The 19,933-nt window shown below is 35.2% G+C and overlaps 1 protein-coding gene across 3 annotated transcripts in view; it reads left to right on the top strand.

The window, feature by feature from the left end:
- Positions 1-19,933, top strand: part of CDK14 (cyclin dependent kinase 14) — a 563,325-nt gene that overhangs the window by 292,975 nt on the left and 250,417 nt on the right. For all 3 annotated transcript variants that reach the window (XM_081079441.1, XM_081079443.1, XM_081079442.1), the window contains one exon: positions 5,779-5,902. In XM_081079441.1, the coding sequence (XP_080935567.1) occupies positions 5,779-5,902 (124 nt within the window). The remainder of the gene's footprint in view (positions 1-5,778; positions 5,903-19,933) is intronic.

Raw genomic sequence — 19,933 nt, 5'->3', positions numbered from 1 at the left:
AGATTAAATTTTCTAAATGAATATAAAACACTTAGCGCAATGTCTATCAGAGTAAGCACTTAACAAACGGCAGTTATTACAATTGTTTGACTTGTAGAGTCCCTTCCATTTCTGTTAGTCATAAAATTATGGAAGGATAACAATATTACAACAGGAATAATTATTAAAGGCATCGAAGACTCAATTAGTTGTTTTCAACATGAGAAACCTAAAATATAGAGATGTTAAGCTTGGTCCCCAGGTGGCAGGAAAGTAGCTTAATAAGTGTTTTGTAAGAATTGATTGTGTGCCATAAGGAGTGGTGTCCATTGCTAATAGTTTTAGTAAGCCTCCTGTAAGCCCTAAGAGACTCTAAACATTCCTTAAAGGAAGTCGACCAATGCCTTGAAAATCTGCAAGATTTTCACTGTGCTTAGTCTTATATTAAGTGAAACCACATATATTAAATAATGCATGCATTTCAGATTATTCCTGGGACCTAATGACTCTAAACATTGAGACAAAGAGCATCTGATTAAACATCTTTAGACTTTAAAGGGGGCGAGGGAGATTATAAAACCAGTTGCTGACTACAAGTGCCAGTAATTCTTGTGAGTAATGATTCCAATAATGTGTATTTTTTATCAACTTACCCTGAAAGTTTTGAGAAAAGGCCTTATCTTGCTATTTTTTACCTACTTAAAGTCTTGAGAGTTTCAGAAAGGAATAGATGAAGGATTGAGGCTATTCCTAAGAAGGCTATGCTGTGGCAATGAGAATTTGAGTTGCTTCTTAGTGAAGACAGCATGACAACTGGACTATAGATAGATCTGCTGCTGGCAGAAGTGTCCCCATTCATCGTATTATTGCTATGTAAGGCATTTTCCCATTGCGGTTCTTTTTTTTTTCAATTAAAGTTTATTGGGAGGACAATTGTTAGTAAAGTTACATCTACTTCAGGTGTACAATTCTGTAATACATTATATCTCACATTGTATTCACCACCCAGAGTCAGTTCTCTTTCCATCACCATATATTAGACCCTGTTTACTCTCTTCTAGAACCCCTCTCCCCGCTTACCCTCTGGTAACTCCTAAACTATTGTCTGTGTCTATGAGTTTTTGTTCCTTCATTTTTTTGTCTTGTTCTTTTGTTGTTTTCGGTTTTATATACCACATATCAGTGAAATCATATGGTTCTCTACTTTTTCTGTCTGACTTATTTGGCTTAGCATTATAATCTCAAGATCCATCCATGTTGTCACAAATGGTACTATTTCATCTTTTCTTACTGCCGAATAGTATTCCATTGTGTATATATATCACAACTTCTTTATCCATTCATCTACCGAAGGACAGTTTGGTAGTTTCCATGTTGCACAAAGTAAACATTCAAACTGCAATATAAATCTTCCATGATCTTACTGAAGAATTTGTAGGAATCTCCTTTAATACAATCAAATAGACTATCCTGAGGTGACAAGTTATTCTTAGGAAGATCTTATGGCTACCACAGTAAAAAGTAAATGGGAAGAGAGTGTTAAATATGTTAATTTATTAGCTCCAGGATACTAGCTGTCTTCTGCCATGTTATTTATTTCTCAGAGGATTTTAAATAGCAAAACCAGAAAATCAAGAATCATATGCACATTACATAACATGCTAATTGAGAATTTTGCAAAGTTGGGTTCACTTAATAAAAGGACTTTGATTCTATTGAGTGTATAACTGTATCCATCTGTGTATTTACTAAGCATCAACCTGATTTAGGATAATGAGGTGTAGTGGAAAGTTCACAAGAACTGTGTGATGGTTGGATGGATTTGAGTGTGTTTCTTGTGCATTGAGAACTTTAGTTTTCTCGTTTGTTTAACAGAAAAGGAAAAGTATAGGATTATGGACGGAAAGGATTAAATGATATATGGAAAAGTACTTGGGATATTCTTGAAAAGGATTAGTCCCCCTTTTCTTTTTGAGGCCTGAGAGACCATCGATGGTTACCAGGTTTTATTAGCAAATATCAAAGATGATGATTATGTTTTCTCTGCTTGTGACTCCTTCCTCTTTGGTGATCCTTCTTGTTCTCACAATGTCCTCTGGTTTTCACAAAGACCAAGTATATCTTGTTGTATGGTGATTTATACAATAACCAAGTGAAAAGGCTTTCTCAGACATTTACATGGGAACGTTAGATACTTGCCTGCTTGTCTAAAGGAAGAAATCTCCAAGACTTGAGTTCTCAGGGCATTCCCAAAGAATATTCCCTAGGACAATCTACTTAACTCAGCATGGCTGCTGCTTCCTTACAGCACCCCCAACCCTAGCCAGAGTGCATATTCTTTTAAGCACATTAAAATGTTATTTTTAAAACACCAAATTTTCTAATATTTTCAATGAAGTCTACTATTGTCCTCTTGCCACCAATACTTACATGATGATGAATTGGTAGATTTACAGATTTATATATTCTCTTCTTTTCATTTGTTTAATTTTTTCTTCTTAATTTATCTAGTGATCTGCTTGCTTGTTTTCCTCAATATTTTCCTTCAGAATAGCAAGAGATTTGTCTTGTAACACATCATTTCAACTCGTGCACCTAGTGAATGATCCACTAGGTTTCTTCGTAATATTTTTTGTGTAATAAGCTGTTTTCAGAGTGATAAGTTCCCTATGAGTCACCTCTTCCACAGGCTCGTCTTCGGATAATGGCAGGATCAGTTCTACATTTTTGTTGTTGTTAGATCCTCCCATCTCTGTGCCCTCAGTATCCTCCGTTTGTTATGCTGTTACAGTGCAGACGTCTTTAAGTAGTAATCTGTATATGTGTCCCCGTACCCTGTAGACTGTGACTTCGAGTCCAGGGACTACATCTTATATCCTATTCCTCTGTACATCCCTCTTGTATAACAGCACCAGGCACATGGTTGGCACTTAATAAATCCTGAATGAATTCATTCCATGGGGATTCATTCTTACTTTGTGTATTGCTCAAAGATCTAAACATTTGTTTCGGGCTATCACTTAATGTTTGGGGCTCTGTTTGTCATGTTTGGGGCTTAGTTTGTTTGTACAATTGTAATTGGAGTGTGTCATTACATCTTTTCCTAACACTGATTCTCGTAATTTCCTTTAATAGGATACCCTATTTGAATAGCTTCTGTATTTGTGTGAGGATTATATATTTTCACTAATTAGTAAAGGTATTAAAAGAAGAGCCCTTAGGCCTGCCTGATCTACCCACTTCTACCCTTAGCTTCTAGAGAATCCCATTTTGTTATTTTCTAGCTGTGATTTTTGTATCTACTTCATCCAGATGTCTCTAAATTCAGTTCAGAAATCACATACCTGATGGAGGAGTGTCAGCCGTGTACCCAGGTTAGGGAGATGGTGAAGGCACACTGTCTGTGGGAGGGGGGATAATACCATATGTGTTGGCGTCTGCAGAGGCTGCCACAGGAGCACGGAGGAGAATCTCCTCGCGAAGACCTGTCCAGGGAGTGAAGGCCTTGGGGGTGTTCAAGTAAAACTCCAGGGTGGAGTGATTCTTGAGGAGATAACTAAGATATACATGGAGCTCAGCAGGCAAAGGGGAGAGAGGGCTTTTCTCTCAGAGCAGAGTTAAGAGTAAGGGCAAAGTGTTGAACAGCAGTACGCTCTGAGTGTGGGAGTGGGTGAAATTGCCTGGCGTCGGGGAACGTCCAGTGATGACGCCTAAGCACTCAGGTGGAATCCGGGCTCAGCTCAGTGGCCTTGAACTCCCTGGTCTTCAGTGCCTGGGCTTCATTCTGTGAAGCTGCTTCTGTATCGACATTTCGCCTACTTGTATTTCTGACCAAGACTCCTAAGGGCGTGGGCGTTAGAGTCCTTGCTCTGCTGAGTGACTTGGAGAAACCGCTCATTTTCTCCTCACTAATGAAGAGATGATAGAGGTACCTTCTTCATTAAAATTGTGACAGAAATTAAATCAGGTCATATTCGATGATGCTAAGAGTGGTAGTGACACTTGGTGTCTGTGTGTTAAACTAAAATAAATGCATTGCAACGGTTAGACAGTCATATTCTGAGAAGTCTCTCCTATAACCCAAACACGAATTAGCACCCTGCCAGTGCCAGACTGTGTTTTCAAAATCAGCTTATTTATTTATTTATTTTATTTTATTAATTTTCTGGGGTGACATTGGTTAATAACATTAGGTAAGTTTCAAGTGTACTATTCTATAATACATCATCTGTATACTGCCTTGTATGGTCATCAATTTAGTTTATTTGTTATGTGGTCTGCCTTTGTGTTTATTATATAGTATTTTTAAACTTTTGAAAACACAAAGTTGCCTTATTTGCTCACTCTTTCTCCTGTCTAAACTGAAGGAATATGGATTTCTTAGAATTTGTAAGCGTTAGGCTTCAGGATGCTGGGGCTATTAGACGTGAGGGACGAGGCTGGAAGTGGCAGGTGATGGTGGTCTTAGCACTGCTGCACAGGAAAGGCCGAGAGGATGAGTCTGTGAGAAACATTTGCCCCTGGAGCTGCTTCAGCCACTAATTTAATCGAGGCTAACGCAGAACAGACGTTTACTTTGTGATGCTTCGATTCTGGAAATACTGATCGTAGGCCTTTACTGCTCCACAGCGTATTATCACACACAGAGATTTTGAAATGAATTCATCTTACTGTGATTTCAAGGTATCTATGCTGTAAACAATTTAGTTGGCTTTTATAGCCCCCTAGTTAGTTGGAAAATATTCCATCAATGCTACCTTCCAGAACCCTCAAAGAGTTGTCATTCTTTTCCATTTGAAATGGAATCCTATACCATCAATCTTTGACAACTAACTAATTTAAAATTTCCCTGACACTACATTTTGTTACTAGCTGACTATATAGACTAAGACACTAATGGCACTTAAAACATTTGTTTTTATTTTTGTTTTAGGAGATTTATTTTTTAAAAACAATGTCAATTAGGATTATTTTGACGAGTAAATGGTTTACAAAATTCCCTTTTTCATAAAAAGAATATTGGAAAGCCTAGTGAAGCACATTTTTTTTTGCCACAAAATAGAAATATGTGATAGATCTAATACGAAACTAAACAGAGAAGGCCACCAGTCATTTTTTTAAAAAAAATATTACTCTTGAATTCTTAATTTCTCTGTTTTCTGTGTTTGCTTTCCCTTTAGGATGGGTCTGCTCTGTAATTAGTGAAGGTACATGTCTGTCTTTAGGCAACATCCTAATCTCTGTGGCCATATGTGCAAAAGCAATATAATTACAATGTAATATTAATTGGACCATGTGACTGTTTTTGTTTTAACTATTTGAAATCATCTTATCTTTTCATTCCTTAAAGCATGTTAATAGGCATATCCTTGGGTACCATGTTTATGACGTTTCCATGGAGTTGAATATGTATACATTCATATAAACTTCGTAAAAAATAATTCTGCTTTTTATAATGTTATGAATGGATTGTTTCTCTGTCTCAGACATCAGTTTAGCCCGAGGAAATCAAATTCTTTACATTTTGCTTAATTTATAGAACACAGATTGGATTGTAGATCTCTCTGGCTGAGGACATACCACTCTGGGTTAACATAAGAAGTTGTTAGAAATTTTCAGATTGACTTTTTAACGAGTGAGAGGTGTCCATACCTTTATGCACAGTCTTTTTAAATACTTTGGTAGGAAAGGTAGAGATGGGTACCCATTTTCGCTAAATACAAATACTCAGCAGACTGTATGTAGAAACTGGCATTTATCTATGTTCTGATTTTAACTTTTGTCTCCCTATTTTTTCAGTTGTTTTTATTTCAGTTGCTGCGAGGGCTGTCTTACATCCACCAGCGTTATATTTTGCACAGAGACCTGAAACCACAGAACCTTCTGATCAGTGACACGGGGGAGTTAAAGCTGGCAGATTTCGGTAGGAAAGCAGTTAATTACCAGTCTGTTTTGTCATACTGTGAGAATGCCAGGCAGATGGTGGCATTGCATTTATTTAGGTGCACTTCTTCTATCATTATAAATCATGGTACAATTTTTTTTTCAGGAATGAAGGAATTTTTTTTATGGTCAACATCATGCTTGGTGGATTTTTAAAACTTTTAGACTGCTTGTTAGAGTCTTAGCATCAGCACAAATCACGTCTCATATTTTTCCAAACAAAAAGTCAGTAAAATTTTGAGCATAAAATATAGTGAAAGAAATCTATGTTTTTCACTTTTTATTATGAAACGGTCAAACACATTCAAAAGTAGAAGATTAGTATAATGAACCACTGTTACCCATCACCCAGCTTCTACAATTATTAATATACTGTCAAAATGGAAGGAACCTGAATTTCAGTCTCTGGATTATTTCAGGGCATCACAAAATATATTCAATTGTATATGTTGCCCTAAATTGTTAATAATTTAAACATCTCAGGGCAGTGTTCACCTTTTTGGAAGTGCTTGTGGTTTGAAGAATTCTCAGTAATTTTCTAAAAGTAGACACCTTCGGATTTAAAAGTTGAGGTCCTGACCTCTTTTAAGTCATTCCTTCCTTAAAAGTTTTAAGATTAGAAGCTTTAAAACTTTCTTCCAAGCACTGTCTTGAGCACCCAAAGAGGAGCAAAATGGTTGTACCGTCCTTTCTACCTCCTGTCCCTTTGTCAATTCTGACATTTATGCATTGCCTGTCTCTGTCACAGCAGAGAGTGTGCTGAGTTGATTCCTAGCACCAGGGAATGCTGATGGCAGCATAATGTGTTGACATTGCATTGCTTCAATTATTTTTGAATACATACTCTGATTAGAAATTTGTTCCATTAAGAGTGGAATGGAAATATTACCCTTGAGACATAAAGACACCTGAGAGTGAGATATGGGCTTTTGCTAAAATATGATGATCTTTTCCCACTCCATTTCTACCTCCACCCCAATAAATAAGACAGAGCAGAAAGTGTTTATTTCTTATTTCAAGGTGAGTAGACTGTTCAATACCTTTGGAATGAATCTATTCTGTTGGGTGTTATATGTTCTTTTCTTCTAAATTTGAAATACAACAAAGGTGAACATTTGTATTTTGCAAAAGTTTGTCATTTGTTCTCATCTAGTTTGGTAAAAATGATGAACCCTTGTGTGTGTGTGTGTGTGTGTGTGTGTGTGTGTGTGTGTGTGTTGTTTCTGCAGATGGTAGCATCAGAACAATACTAGGTAGATAGATGTAAAGTTTTTCAACCGTGTTTCCCCGAAAATGAGACCTAGCCAGACAATCGGCTCTAATGCATCTTGGAGCAAAAATTAATATAAGACCAAGTATTATATTATATTATATTATAATTATATTATATTATATTAAGACCTGGTCTTATATTATAGTCAAATAAGACTGGGTCTTATATTAATTTTTGCTAAAAGATGCATTAGAGCTGATTGTCTGGCTAGGTCTTATTTTCTGGGAAACAGGGTATTACTAGGTAGAAAATAACAGGAGAGTAGGTGGGAGGAGAGAAGACTTGCAGTTCTTCAAATTCAAGGTTGTTGGATTTGCTGTGAACATATTTGTAGTTTGTCAGTCACAATAAATAAATTAATAAGGATTTATAGTGATTTTCTTCTGGTGTTTTAATAATACTATAAGGTATATGTTGTAATAAGTTGTTGTATTGAACATGGTTTTCTTGTATATTTTTAAAATACATTTTTACCAAGTTGGTTTTGTCTGTATAAACAAGGGTATTAAAGGACACTAAAGGATTATATATATGGGGATTATTTTTAATTTTATGATGACATTTTTATTATAACAGGTAAGTTCATCTTAAAAAATCCTTATGGATCTTTAAAACTGACAATTTATAATATTAGATTCAGAAATAAATTTAAATGTAATTTTAAATAACTTAGAAAGTTTTTTAGAAAATTTAGAAAGTATGAACAGCTCAGGGATGATAATTGTTAACATTTTTGTTGTATATTTTTCCAGTACGTTTCTCCTCCTCTCTGTCTTTTCTTGCTTGCTCTACCTATTATAAATCAACAAAAATGAAAATATTGTTTTGTTAGCATTTTTATATAAGAATGTGTTCTGAACGTATTATCATATTATCAAATATTAAAAAACCATTTGTAACAGCTTAGATTTTTCTCTTAATGGCCAAAGCCTAGTCTCATTATTCAACCCCTTATCAATTAAAATTCTCATGCTTTCTGATTATTCATTATTATGCACAGTTGTATATTGAAGACTCTTGTAGAGAAAGCGGTCTGTACTGCAGTTGCAGTGCCGAGTGTTTGAAAGCCTGTGGTTCTTTAAGGCAGAAAGATTGTGCCGTGCACCTCCCCTCGGTGTGAGGGACTGAATCATCCTGCTTGGAACACACACTTGGCTCACATCATGTGCACGAAGTGTAATGAGCGAGATCCATTCACCAACTGACAATTTCCCCCAATTAATTGTGCATTATTTTTGACTTTTAATTTAAGACATGTAATTAACTGTAATTTACTGCACTTGGGCACATGTTTGTGTCTGCGACGAAGGAAACATAGTGGAAGCTGTAGAGAAATCACAGTCAAAATGGGATGATTCCAGGCAGCAGAACAATGAGAACCACTAGGTCTTAATTCAGAGTTTGGTGTGTGAAGAGCTTTAGAAACAGTTTCTTTGTCCTACATCTTTCTCTTATGTGAAAAAGACCATAGAATTTTTTTATTATAATTGGCAAATGAAATCTGTTTGATTATTGTTCCCATATTGTAAATGTTACTGCCTTTATTAGAAAAATATGTTGGGGGGAAAGGGAGAAACACTAAAATTTATTGAGTTTATTCTATGTACAGACACTTAGATATTTTTGTTTAATTGTCTCTTCAACCTAGTAAGGTATAGTAACCTATATTTTTGAGAGAGACATGAGATTCAGAGAGGGTCATGATCTTGCCCGGGCTTGATCACATAGGTAGGTGGTTGCAAAACTGGAATTCAGGGGTTTGATCCATATCCTACAATCTCAGATGGCCCAGGGTCTATATATTTGTATACATGACCATGTTATCTTACAGAGCTGCCTAATTCCTAGTAAATTATTGATCATTACATATATATGTATATGGTGCCAAAAATGTATATACATTTTAAGAAAGGAAAACTGTATTAAAATTGTAATACTCAATATGTACCAATAACAAAAGATGAATACAAGTCACATTTGACTTCTGCAATTATAAGAGGTGCTCAAAGTGGTTACCATCAGCGTCCAGACACTTCTGATTACGGTGAAATACTGCTTGAGCAATGTTGACCAAAGTGTCCACTAGTATGCATTTTTTTGGCACCCTCAGTTTACGAGTATATGCAGTTTTGTATATACAACAAACATAACATCATGCTACCAAAATAAATTGCACTAATATCAAAAATAAATGCATCACATTAGAACATTTCATCATTTGAATTACTAATTCAATAATAATGAGTAAATTTAACCTTAGTACTTTGGGAATGTTACCTGCTGGTCAAGATAAAAGACAGTAATGTATTTATAGACCCATTCAGGTTTAAACAAAATACAGTTCTGATTTGCAGGTGACCACAATGCTGTAACTTTTTTTTTTTCTTGTAAGCAAAGTCATATTTAAGCACTTACCTGAACCTTATTTTCTCCATGCATTTTGAATGAGTAAATCCCACATGTTTTAGAGTAACTGGAGGTTTGTCCTTCCTGTATATAATAAAATCATACAATTATGGAGAGGCAATCAGACTCATTTCTAAAAAGGGGTTCATCTTTACATTAGTTTTGAGGAAAAAGGATTTCAAGTCCCTTATCTGGCCTCTATCTTCACCACCTTGCCTCTTCTTGCTGTTGTGTGCTGCAACCAAACCCAAACTTAGCCTTTCCCCTTACCTGGAGAACTTTTCCACTGTGGCGGCCTTTTTCTCATACAGATCATAGATCATATGTCACCTGGTTCAAAGAGGCCACTTTTTGAACCTTTCCCATCACTATCATCCAGTTTCACTTCTTCAGTAGCCCTTAGAGTGCATTGAAATGATTTTGTTCATTTGTGTATCTGTTTGTTTTTTGATTTCTATACATGTAAGTTCTGTGAGGGCAGGGTCTTGGCCTGTCTTGCTCAATTCTTGTCTGCACTACATTGAGAACCATGCTTAGCACATAGTAGGTGCTCAGTAAATATTGATTGAATGACCCCAAAATATGCATGACTAAAATGAGTATTAGTGTAAAGACTAAGACCTACCTGAATTTACTATTTCTGCTTGATTTACTCTGGCCAACCAGCAGTTTACAAATTAATTTTCTCTTCATCAGTGCTGTCCTGGCTAGTCACCATCATGAGTGTCGGTGGAATTAGATGACTTTAGATAGCATTGGAGCCCCAGGATTGCTTTGAGACTCTTATATGTAGACTGTACACACCTGCTTGGTATTTACTATGTTTGTAACCTCAGGCTACAGAAATAAATATCACTGAGTTAATGTAAACATGCACAAAAGATGTATAAGATTTGAAATTCCTACTCTGAAGACCTCAAATGATTGTCTGATTGTCCTGTGGTTGAGGACAAAGTGTGTTGAACGTGGAATTAAGAGACCTGACTCTGTCTGTAACTCACTTGTGACTTTCAAGAAGTCATTTATCCCCTCTGAGCCTTAGGATCCTCAACTGACAAAAAGAGCATTGAAGCAATACTTTCTAAGATCTTTTTCAGTGCTGGTTTTTCATGTTGTACATTTCTGAAGTTATTAACTTATTTTCTAATAACCAGATATCCTCTGGTGAATAAAAATCAGTCCATTGAATCTGGAATCAGTGCTATACCATCCCTCCCTAGAATCTAATTTTTATTCTAGCTTTTGGAGGTTCAAATAGATGAGAGCCACGCTTCTGGGATATGCATTGAGATCACATTAAAAGAAAATTATTGAAGTGTGACAAGTAAATGCATAAATAAATTCACCGAGAAATTAATGTTCATTTGCAGCATGATAGTATGAAAACTTAAAAGGTATTTTTCCTGTGTAAATGAGATTAAAACAAAATAGATGAGTCTGTAGAATTGCTGCTTCCTGTAATTCTTCCTGCAAGATGATGATGGTGTCATCCACATTTCCCAGTCATTCCTTCACTATTTTGAAGGGTCATGGCCTTGCTGTATGGAAAGATAGCTGAGTTAAATTTACCCTTGGAAAAAAAAAAAAAGAGACAGTGACAACTCTATAATGTAAGCATTTAAGGTCTTGGCTTATTTCGCTGACTTTCCTAATGTGGAAACCAAGTTAAATAGCTCATTGGTTTTAATCAAGTAAAATTACACAGGTCTCTTTCCCACCAGAGGTCTAAAATATTACCCTCCTCCGGGCTGTTCCTTGTCTTGATTTGAGAAAGGAAATTATTGTAAATCACATTTTAGATTAATTTGCAGAACACACCAGAGATGTAACTCTGCAGAGGCCACAGCAAGTGCAGGGTTTGTTTGTAATGTGCCTCTCAGAATTCACATAGGGAATAGCAGAAAACAGAAGGAAATCAACTGCCTTCGGATGCAGAGAAGAGTCTGTCAGTTTGATAAATACCAAGTCTCTGAATAAAAGCCCGTAAGTCCCCAAGGTATAGACCTTTAACTGTTTTGTTGTCATTAGCATGTAAAATTCACCATTGATGCCATAGTTATAAATTCAAGGTTAGATGTAACTTATTGCATTTATTATAGCCTGTAGTATTCAGTTTTAATGTATCTTTGTTTTATAAAATATTACCTTTTAGCAAAAATATCTTTATTAACCAATAAACTATCACTGTACTTTTACACAGGCCCTTTGAACAGTTTAATGCATAAGCAGTTTTAATGCAAAATTCAGGAAGTTGCTTTATATAGATCTGAAAACTTAAAAAATATTTTTAGAATAATTAATGCCACAATATGAACCAAAGGAAGGGCTATTTTTCTTCCCCGATTTTCAAGACTTCATTAAAACTCCAAATCAAAATGTACATATCTTAAAATCTATCAGGTTATCAAGATTACATGTTAGAAATAATTTTGATCGACATATGAATTAGACAAAGTTATTTCCCCCTAACTCATTACTTTAACAATGTGGTAACCCTTTTGAAAAGGAAATTGTCTTCTCTCTGATCAATTAATCACTTAGCTTCATTATTTAAATCTTGTTTAATACCCCACTCATCCTCTCAAAAGTTTTCCTGCATGCAAGAGAGATGATGGTATTTAATTATATGTAACTTTTCCCAGGTATGTTAGCATACGACATAATACGAGATTTTTTTTCTCGTTTTAAATTGATTTTATTTTTAAGAGCAGTTTTAACTTCATAGTAAAATTGAGCAGAAACTACAGCTAATTCACATATATTCCCTGCCCCCACGTATGCATAGCCTCCCCCATGATCAACACCTTCCACCAGAGTGGTACTTTTAATACTATTGATGAACCTACTATGACATGTTACTATCAACTAAAGTCCGTAGTTTACATTAAGGTTCACTGTTGGTGTTGTATATTCTATGGGTTTTGATAAGTTATAATGCCACGTAATTTATTTGCCATTATAGTGGTATCATACAGAAGAGTTTCACTGCCCTACAAATCCTCTAAAAAACTCATCTTTATGGATTTTTTACAAGCTGTAAATGGGAACAAGAAGGAAATGTATGAACTGCAACTAATATACATATTCTACTCTATGAGAAATCTCTGTTCAGTTACCATTAAACAGATTGAAGCAATGTGGATAAGGGGTGATTGTTAAGAATGGCAGCTTCGAACTCCATGGAAATGAGGAAATTCAAAACTGTGTTCATTCATTCTTAGCCAAATCATGCATGTGAGGTAACAATACATCTTAAAATGAAGAACAGACTGCTCCAAATAGGGCTGATATCTTATTCTCTACTGTATATGGAAGCCTTCTGGCCAAAGGGATTTCAATATCAAAAATACTCTTGTTCTTATATAATATGAGGGGCAAAATTGTTGACAGTAAATCAGAGAAGTGATATGGAGTATGAGTTGAAATATACCCATATATCCTTAGAAAAAAATCTGCATATGGGATGACTAGCACCCTAAGTGCTGGCAGTGATGACCAGAGTGAAAGAAATATAGGTCATGAAAACAAGAATAGCACTGTAATGAATTGTAGAATTATGCAACTCATATGCTATTCAAGATAACAATGATTACGGTTGAACATGACTTTTGTTAACCTATAGGGAAGGGTAAAAGGTTGCTTAGAGTTTATTAAATCACTAATATCCTTTATTTATGGATCTTCCTCCATCTCCTGCTCGTTACCTTCCAAGAATCCATGTTTTAAAATGCAGCCAAAACCAGACTCTACTCATCTATACATTAGTATGCCTGATTTGTACTAGAATTTTGGATGACAGTGAGTTATTGTAGTCTAAAGTACATGCTTTCTAAAATTTTTACTGGAAGTAAGAAAAGAAATCTGAGATAATGCTATAAATCCTGAAAGTTAGACATACTTGAAAAATTTGTGATTTTGATCCTTTATTTTTTCACTTTAATAATATCAGTTTAATATTAGTTTGCTTTCCTCTTTTGTTCTCCAAGTTGTTGTTTTTTTTGATGCCATATATGCTGGTTTACTTTTGAAATAGTGCATATTTAATGTTTGAAAATTTCCTTCTCAACTTGAATTATTTCTTCTGTTGTATTAGATAAACGTAGGAAGCTAGGACTTCTCTCTTTTTTATTTTAATGAAAAAAAAGTACTGGAAAATTAAAGAATGAAAAGCAAAAAGTATTGATCTCTTCTACTTTAGGAATTTTAGACACATGTCTGAAAAATAGTCCATGTTTGTTTTACCACATACTATAAATAAAACCTTGACATGCATAATCAAGCTTACCGATCCAAAATAATATAACTTTGCCCGGAGATGGAAAATAGTTAACATCGTGCCTGTGATTGAGTAAGTGATGTATTAAATTATTATTAATTCACTGTTATATTACCAACATCTGGAGAGCCCGAGATTATTAGAATGTTGATACCTTATTTTGCACATGTGTAGTCTGAGTGCCCCAAACATGTGACAAGGTAGAAATGCTAACCTGATGTTCAGGTCAAAGTAACCGCTGCTGGTCTAATACCTGTGCCAGCTGAACACTAAGATCCTGGTCAGGAAGGTGGGATCCGTAATATGAGCTATCACTCAATCCTAAACATTGGAACTAGGACAGGTGTCTTGAGGAAACTGCAAGACACAATATAAAGAAAAATTCTCACAGCAGACGTGTAGGAAGCCTTGTTTGAATGGAGCCTGGGTAATTTATGAATTAGAAGGAACCACCTCTCTAATTATATTCCAGGGATAAATGAAAGCATTGAGAAGCCTTGTGGGCAGATGAAGGCTGAATAGGCTTTAACAATGTTCCTTTAGGACTCAGCAGTGTTGGGCAGTAGCTGAAAAATGCTCCTGATGCCTTCCAGAGGGAGGAATCTTTTGTGCAGATCTTACCTTTTTCATGGGCTGGACGTAAACAGCACACAACTCCAGAGCAGGTGGGTCGGTAACAGAAGTACTAAGTGAAAACATTAAAGTCTGAAAGAGAACATTTTTTACATGGAAGCAAATACACCCACATGAAAAGATATGATAACTTGAGATATCCCCAAATGGTTAGGGTGCAGATTCTGGAGCCAAGATGTCAGAATTTGAATCCTGCTTCTGCTGTTGACAAACCTTGTGTGCTGGGGTGAATTACTGAAATTCTCTGTGCTTTAATTTACTTGTTTGAAAATGAGGATGATAATACTACTGGGCACCTCACAAAAGTGTTTAAAGAATTATATAATTTAATACTTATAAATTTAAAGACAGCGCCAGGCTATATAAATGTCAGGTTTATTATTGGCCCTTTAGGGTTTAGGGTTTAAGTGTTCAAAATGTTATTTTTTTCTTTTTAAATTTTTTATTATTTTTGTGTTTACAAAACACTGTAATAGTTAGAAAAATGTTATTTATTTTTAATGTGAATTTCTTTCCCCTAAAATATTTAACATACTTTCTTGAACAGGGATATAATTTGGAATATTATTCAATAGTTCATGCAACAGATTTTTTAAAAATTAGTTTTAGGCTTACAAAACAATGTAATAGTTAGACATTTACACCCCTCACAAAGTGATAACCCCCTGCCCCAATCTATTACCCCTTTGATATCATATACAGCTGTTACAGTTCCATTGACTCTATTCCCTATACTGTCCTTCATATCCCATGACTATATATATCATTCAACAGGTTTTTAGTGAGTACTTACTATATACCCAAAACCACTCATGGCTGAGTATATGGTGGTAAATCAAGGTAACATGGTTCTTGCAATCCTACCCGAGCTTTCCGTACAGTCTTGCAGCTACCATTTTAAGTGTTAGTTATTGTGTTATACAGAATTGCCCTGGGGGTAATGAACTTTTAAAATGATCTTCTTTTCAGATCATTGTCTTGTATATTTTGTGGAAATTGTCATAGTCTATTTTAAAGTATAATTATCGTCAAGGTAAGGTTTTAAAAATAGTTATCTACAAATCAGTGTTAAATTCTTTCTGTGGTTTGTAGTTCAGATTTTAAACTATCTCTACCACAGTGCCGTTCAGTTTAGCTTCCTTGGCAAAGGAACTAAGGATAATTCTTTAAAAGGGAATGATTCTTAGAATAAAAGATGTTAACATAGATTTGTAGTCATTCTGTGAGAATAAAATTATACTTTGTGTTACTTTTTTAAGAGGCAGAGCACTGTTAATGCACCGAGAATCTACTGTATTACCCATTTTTCTCCTCATAAACAACAACTGAATGCTTCTGCCAAATTTTTCTTTAGGAGAGACCTGTGACGTAAGAAAATTTTGTGAACCACCAGAAAACTCAGTCTCAGTGAAATATATAATTACACCTCAGTGTACATTTTAATAAAGAAATGAGTGAAGCCTGAACACTATTAGAATGAGCACTCCTTCTGCCCAGTGTCAGTACATGCAGTCTCTTAGGGGTAGGTCTTGCCCTGGAAATTACTTTTACCTTATCAGGTAATGCAGAAATCTAAATGGAAAATGGCATATTGATTTTTAAGAGTCTTCAGAGGTTTTATGCTCTGTAAAACAGCCCACTTAGTTTATAAGAAAACAATATAGGACTATTATAACTTGTTTTCTAAGATTTATGTGGCAGTTTTTTTGAAATTAGATTTGGTGTCAAAGTTCCTTTGACCAGTCTTTAAATCTCAAGAGGAAAAATACACAACTAGAAATAGACATCTATTAAGGAATGCATTTGTACTCTTTGAAACAAGGTATGTGTAGACTGTTAAAATGAATAATTTAAGATAATGGGAGACTGTAGATTCCTTACCTGATTCATAAATTAAGGACTCTTGTACCGTGCATCTGTCATTCCAATAAAAGTATGAGTACCCTGTATTTTGTCAGCAATGGCTATGACAGCAAACTTAGTCACTTCTTAAGTTTTAAGAATAGCTTGTTTTACTTTCTTTGTGAATGACGTGTCTGTGATCTCCTTTGGGTATGAGCATCTGTGCTATACAGTGTTGAAACTAAGGGTGAGCACTTTGCCTGGTATAAAATGTAGAAGTTATGTGTCTGAAAGCATTTTTATTTTTGAATATTGAATTCAACAATTGGAAGCATCTAGTAGTTGAATTATGGAAACGTCTTATCTGAAGTACTTGACATTAGATTGCTTTTAGGAAATGAAATGGATTCAAACCTCTGTGATTGCTGATAATAATAATAGCAGCCCTTTATAGTTCGTGAAGTGATTTTATAACTCTTATTTTATTTATCCTTATAACCCTGAAGTAGATAATACAGGTCTCATTATCCCGTTTTTGATATGGGAACATTGATTTGTGCTTTTAATATTAGCTCAACTTGGACATCAGATTGACCGATATTTTAACATTGGCATTTCTATTGAGTCTGTAGAATTAAAAATATTTCATCATGAAATCATCTGATAAGCTCATATGACTTCTTTTATGTCTTTTAAATGACAACATTCTGAAGAGTATTCAAGTAGTTCTAATTGTTATGATCAGTGATCTTTTAAATATGAAACATATAGGTAAATACATTTTACTATCCAGCACATTATCAATGGGAATAGCTGTAAATGAGCTCTTTGATCTCCCTTTGATCAGTAGAGACAGGTTGATGCAAATTTGAAATTGTCTTTTAATCACTAAGTGAATGCAAAATAGCACAGTACGCACCAGCTCTAAATGGTGGGTACAAACATTCAATGCAAAAAATATTCTACTGTTTGCCAATTTTCCCTGTCATTGCCAAAGATAAAATTTCTAAAAATCAGGAAAGGCATTTAAAAAACAAAACTCAACACCTTTTTTAAACATATGTGACATGTGTGACCACAAACAAGGTATTCATTAGACTTTACTCTCTCACTTCCTCTCTTCAAGCTACCCCATCCCACTCCCAGCTCACTGACAGTCACACTCAATGCTGGAACAGATGATGTATTTCACTGATGCGATGGGGGAATGAAGGGGCAAGAAAGAATGAGATCTACTGTTGGGACTTCATCATACCTGTAAATTTTTTTGAGAAACACAAGTGTATAATTTGTTTTGCTCATAAAAATGTCACACTTGGTATTTAGAGAAAGAAAAGACCAGAAAAGACTATAAAAATACTGCAAGTGAAACTTTTTAATCCATGTATTATTTTTAGAAGAAACCAGACAATTCCTCCCAACTAGCTGGATGGCTATTGTCCCCTTTATACACTTATCCTGCTTTCTTTTTACTGAGGTATTCAGATGTAGCTTTTAAAAAAAATTAAGTTTATTGGGGTAGCATTGGTTAATAACATTATATAAGTTTCAAGTGTACAATTCTATAATATGTTTACATTGCATTGTATGCTCACCACCCAAAGTCTAGTTTCCTTCTCTCCCATATAATTGACTTCCTTTACCCTCTTCATCCTCCCCCATCTTTTCTGCTCTGGTAACCACCACACTGTTGTCTGTGTCTTTGAGTTAGTTTGTTTGACTTATTTGTTCATTTGTTATTTTCAGTTTTATATCCCACATACTGAAACCATATGGTTCTTGACTTTTTCCATCTGACTTATTTCTCTTAGCACGATATTCTCAAGATCCATTCTTATTGTCACAAATGGCAAAATTTCATATTTTCTTATGGCTGAGTAATATTCCATTGTATTAGGATGTTTCAAAAGTAATGGCTGTTTAAAAGGTTAAAAAATAATTGCAAAAACCGCAATTACTTTTGCACCAACCTAATAAATATGAACCACATTTTCTTTATCTAGTTATCTATCGAAGGACACTTTGGTTATTCCCATGTCTTGGTCACGATGAATAATGCTGCAATGAACATAGGAGTATATATATCTTTATGAATAAATGTTTTCAAATATTTTTAGGTAGATACCCAGAAGAGCTGGGTGGTATGGTTGCTCTATTCCTAATTTTGTGAGGAACCTCCATACTTGTTTCCATAGCGGCTGTACAAATTTATATTCCCATCAGCAGTATATGAGTGTTACTTTTTGTCCACATTCTCTCCAACACTTGTTATTACTTGTCTTGTGGATAATAGCCATTCTAACAGATATGAAGTGGTATCTCATTGTGGTTTTGATTTACATTTCCCTTATAACTAGTGATATTGAGCATTTTTTCATATATCAGATGTCTTCTTGGGATAAGCGTCTGTTCAGGTCCTATGCCCATTTTACAATTGCATTGTTTGTTTGTTTTGTTGTTGAGTTGTATGAGTTGTTAGCCCCTTTTCAGAGGTATCATTTTGATTACTATGTCTTTTACTGCTTCTATAAACCTGAAAATACATTCCTAAAACTGTGGTCCATCAAGCATACCTTAATGAAAATAATTTTTAAAAAATCAAAAATATTCCATGGTCAAATCAATTTAGGGTGAGCTGCATATGTGTGTCTACTGCACTTCGCCTTTCCCAGTGAAATCACAATTTACACTAGATAGTGATTTGAGTTTTTATTTCCCCCTTTCTGCAGTTAAAATAAAATCTGACATTGTATCTCCCAGATTTGTTTCATTAAGGACAGATTTTTGAGTCTGTGGAACTTAAGTTGGGGAAATGTTAGTGTACTAATTATTTATTGCTGTGTAACAAATCATCACAAACTAAGCTGCTTAAAACAATATACATTTATTATCTCACTGTTTCTGTGGAGTAGGAATCTGGGCATGGCTGAGTGCCTTTGCTTCCAGGCCTCTCACAAAACTGCAATTACAGTGTCATTTGATAGTTCTGCTGGGAAAGGATGTGTTTCCAAGCTCTCTTGGTGCTTGGCAGAGTTCAGGTACTTGAAACTGAGTGCCTCAGTTTTAAGCTAGCTGTCGGCCAGAGGCCACCCTCACTTCTTGCCATATGGACTGCTCCAACATGGCTACCTGCTTCATGAAAGCATGCAAACCAATAAGGCAATAAAGAGTCTGCAGCCAGACACTGTGATGGTCGTATGTAAACCTAATCTTAGGAATGATGTATCATCACCTTAGTCATATTCTGTTTTATAGAAACAAATAGTAGGTCTCACCCATGCTCAACGGGAGGAGATTCCACAAAAACAGGAATACCAGGAGGCTGGGGATTCGAGGGAAGCACCTAAGAGTCTGTCAATCACTGTTCCTAAAAAAGTGCTACTGAATTATTTCATGGTGATTATACGATGTGTTATAATTTTCCATTAAGAATAACAATTAACTGAGTATGTAAAAATCTTATGCTAGAGTATAAAGATGTACAAAGGAAATTGGTGATGGTGGTGGTGATGATGATGATGGTGATAATAAATATGCCTTATTGATTTGTGCTCGTGTCAGATACTGGGGTGAGCACTCTG

The sequence above is a fragment of the Rhinolophus hipposideros genome (assembly GCF_964194185.1).
Source record: "Rhinolophus hipposideros genome assembly, chromosome: 18".
In the NCBI taxonomy this organism is placed as follows: domain Eukaryota; kingdom Metazoa; phylum Chordata; class Mammalia; order Chiroptera; family Rhinolophidae; genus Rhinolophus; species Rhinolophus hipposideros.
This window is presented reverse-complemented; position numbering and strand designations above follow the sequence as displayed.